The sequence below is a fragment of the Lampris incognitus genome, chromosome 1 (genome assembly GCF_029633865.1).
Source record: "Lampris incognitus isolate fLamInc1 chromosome 1, fLamInc1.hap2, whole genome shotgun sequence".
Taxonomy (NCBI): domain Eukaryota; kingdom Metazoa; phylum Chordata; class Actinopteri; order Lampriformes; family Lampridae; genus Lampris; species Lampris incognitus.
Genome location: NC_079211.1, coordinates 38,808,095 through 38,811,231, shown reverse-complemented (window position 1 = coordinate 38,811,231; position 3,137 = coordinate 38,808,095). Strand labels below are relative to the sequence as shown.

Sequence of the window (3,137 nt, the reverse complement as noted above, 5' to 3'; positions counted from 1 at the left end):
GGGTCACATCCTGCACTGCCCACATTCAGAACGAGGAGATACAAATGTTTTTTTTTTAAACAGCTTTTATTTAAGGGGTTGGCCTTATTTTCAGTTTGGCTCTCTTAATCACCCATATCAAAATACAATTTTCAACTTTCAAACGTTTTAAGCAAGATATATCATATTTTTGTAATAAAGTGCAACATTCCCACCGCAACTGAATCTGATATTTACAGGATTATATTCTAGCAAGTGCACAGAAATACATTAGGAACATTTTAAACAAGTCAATGTATTTTAAGCACAACTATTAAAGTGAAAGGTCATATTGTAGCCTACAGTATGTAAATCATTGACATACAGAACACAGTGCACCTTTTTTCCATAAACCATTTCAAGCAAATAACGTTTTAAACTACCCATGCATGCATACAAACCCCAGTCTTTGGTATTCAATATTAAACAACAACAAAAAAACCCAAAGTAAGACCATTCCCACTCAACAACTCAAATCAAGCAGGCTCTACTAAAGTGGTCCAATACAACTCAATGTTCATGTGTGCTTGTTGCACTGAGTCAGACTATTGAAGATATCTACTTAAGCCAATTATTTAGGCAAGATGTGTTTTAAGAGTACTCATAAACAGGGTCACGAAAATTCCAAAAGATCCATATTTCAACAGAGTAAACAAGTTAATGACATAGTGCAGAATAGCCAACATTTCTCATGACAGAGGTGCTTGAGGCAAATTTCTTTTAGACATTACAAATTAGGTCAATGTAGCTGTAGTTGGTCCTTCAAAATGCATTAGTATTGCCTTGTAGACATGGCCTTCATTTTGTACTACCAAATCAAAATCTTGAAGTGGGAGACAAAACTTGTTCCAAGGATTCAGGAATTAAGCATCAGGCAAATGTCACCAGTATCTACAAAGACTTTGCCTCATCCATCTTGAGGTTTTCTGAGTTTCCCTGAAAAGAAATTGCCCACCCCCACCCCCCCAAAATACATTCATATTCTTGAGGGTTTACAGCAGATATATTTTAATATTAAATGCATCTAAAGCAGTATGCAAGAGGTTTAGGAAAAATATTTCATTAGCACATGCTATATGCAAAACTAGTTTTGAGTACAGCACACTTAGAGCCTTTTTTTTTTTTAATATCCAGTAGGTCATGACAGCTCGGAGGATTTCAAATTTGGATTTAGCAATTGCGGTTCTTGACTTTGAGTGGCATTTCAAGATTTTGCTACAAAGGGCAATACTAAGTTGAGATCCTTCGAACAGATGTCAAAACACCAATGTCAAAAGTTTGCTCATAACCTGTTGCACACTGGAGGATCTCAAAACACATGGGGGAAGATCCAAAGTTGGGTTTTAATTTCAAAATGTTCTTAAGGAAGTACAAATCAAAGCTATCCTCAATGCAACTAAACACCCTCCTCTTCCTCATCTTCTCCATCATCCTCATCTTCCTCCTCGCCCTCTGGGGTGTAGATGTTGTCCGCTGACTTGCTCTGGTCAGGTTCCCCATATTCTTCCTCTCCCTCACTCCTCACTTCTTCCTCCTCTTCGCTGCTGTCATCATCATCATCGTCGTCCTCCTCTTCCTCTTCGTTCTCCTCCTGCTCTTTCTCATTGTAACACAGGGAATTGATGGTGTGGACAATAGGAGAGTGAAGTTCCACATTGATAAATTTCCTCATTTCCTCTTTCATTGTGGCTCCAAGAACATCTTTATCCATGTCAACGTGTTCTGGGTAAAACATAGTCTTCTTTAGCTGTCTACAGCAGTGCTTTACTGCTGTCTTATATGCTTCTATGAAGCGGAAAGGGTCGTTCTCCACCATGAGGCCCTCGATATCAACACGGACCTCCTGGAGATGGGCCTGGTCCAGGCCGAGCCGGGACATGTTCTTCTGGATGGCCAGCCCGTTGGATGTGCAGTGGATCTGTGTCCAGTCCAGCAACGTAGAGACAAAGACATCCACTTTGACCTTCATCTCTTTTCCCAGTCCAGTTATGTACTGCTCAGAATCCTCAAGGAACTTCCTGTTCTGTCTCTCCTTCTCTTTCTGTTCATGGAGCATTTTCTCCACTATGCTGTACAGTCTCTCCAGCCAGTAGATCTGCTTATCCAGCACACCCTTGAACTCTTTCATAGTGTTTTTCAGGGTCTTGATTGTGTGTCCTGAGTGATCTCCCTCAATTGTGCAGGCATTGCATATGCATACCTTTTCATCCATACAGTAGTATCTGTATATCTCATCATGATCTGGGCACTTCCTCTTCCTCAAGTCGTTCAGCGGTTCTGTCAGTGGGTGCTCGCGGAATGCCGGGAGCTCCAGGTGGGGCCTCACATGATCCTGGCACATCGAAACCTCACACTTCAGACATGTCTTAATAGCCAGCGTGGACACCATCGTGTCCTGTTCCCCTGAGGCACCGTGGGCCTCTTTTCCATCGAGTCCCCCGCCCGTTGCCTCAGCCCCTGCCAGAGGGCAGTAGTCACATGGGACAGAGCATACGGTCTTGCGTGGCTGTGCCGCCAAAGGGAGTAACTGCGGCTCTGTTGATGCCAAAGCAGTAGCGGTGAAGGCCCTGCCCCATCGCCGGAAGTCCCTGGTGATATTAGAAAGCTTGAAGTTCTTCTGGAAAGTAGTGCTGATACGGTGGCTGTCGCAGCACTCAGGGCACCGGAACCGGCCCCGCTCTGCCTGCTGCTTGAGGCGACAGAGGCAGGTCAAACAAAAGTTGTGGCCACAGGGGAGCAGGTGGGGGTCACGGTACATGTCCAAGCACACTGGGCAAGTGAGCTCCTCCTGCAAAATGCTCAACTCCTCTTCCTGCGCCGATGCCATTTTTGGGCTGGGGTGGTGGTCGTGGCAAGATGTGGAAGGAGGGAGGAGGAGTAAGCACAAAAGCAGGTTGGGGGTGGAGAAAGTGATTAAAGGAGAGAGACAGGGTGGGTGAAACAGGTGGAGAAGGGGAGGCAGGTTGCTCTCCTGTCTTGAACTTTGTGGCAGCCGATGTGGCTCCAATTCAAATCCCTGATTCTTAGGGAAATAAATGACAAAACAGGTAGAGTAGGTGTTAGATATTAAAACAACAAGTTTTGTTCCAAATTAATAACGAGAAGTTCTGTTCCAAATT

At 44.1% G+C, this 3,137-nt stretch overlaps 1 protein-coding gene across 1 annotated transcript; it reads right to left on the bottom strand.

Annotated features, from left to right (window-relative positions):
- Positions 1–1,444: 1,444 nt before the first annotated feature.
- LOC130110491 (E3 ubiquitin/ISG15 ligase TRIM25-like) lies at positions 1,445–2,845 on the bottom strand (the record flags this gene model as incomplete). Its single annotated transcript, XM_056277606.1, has 1 exon — positions 1,445–2,845. A coding segment is annotated over exon 1 (1,401 nt), but the record flags the coding sequence as incomplete, so codon positions are not given.
- Between the last annotated feature and the right edge of the window lie 292 nt (positions 2,846–3,137).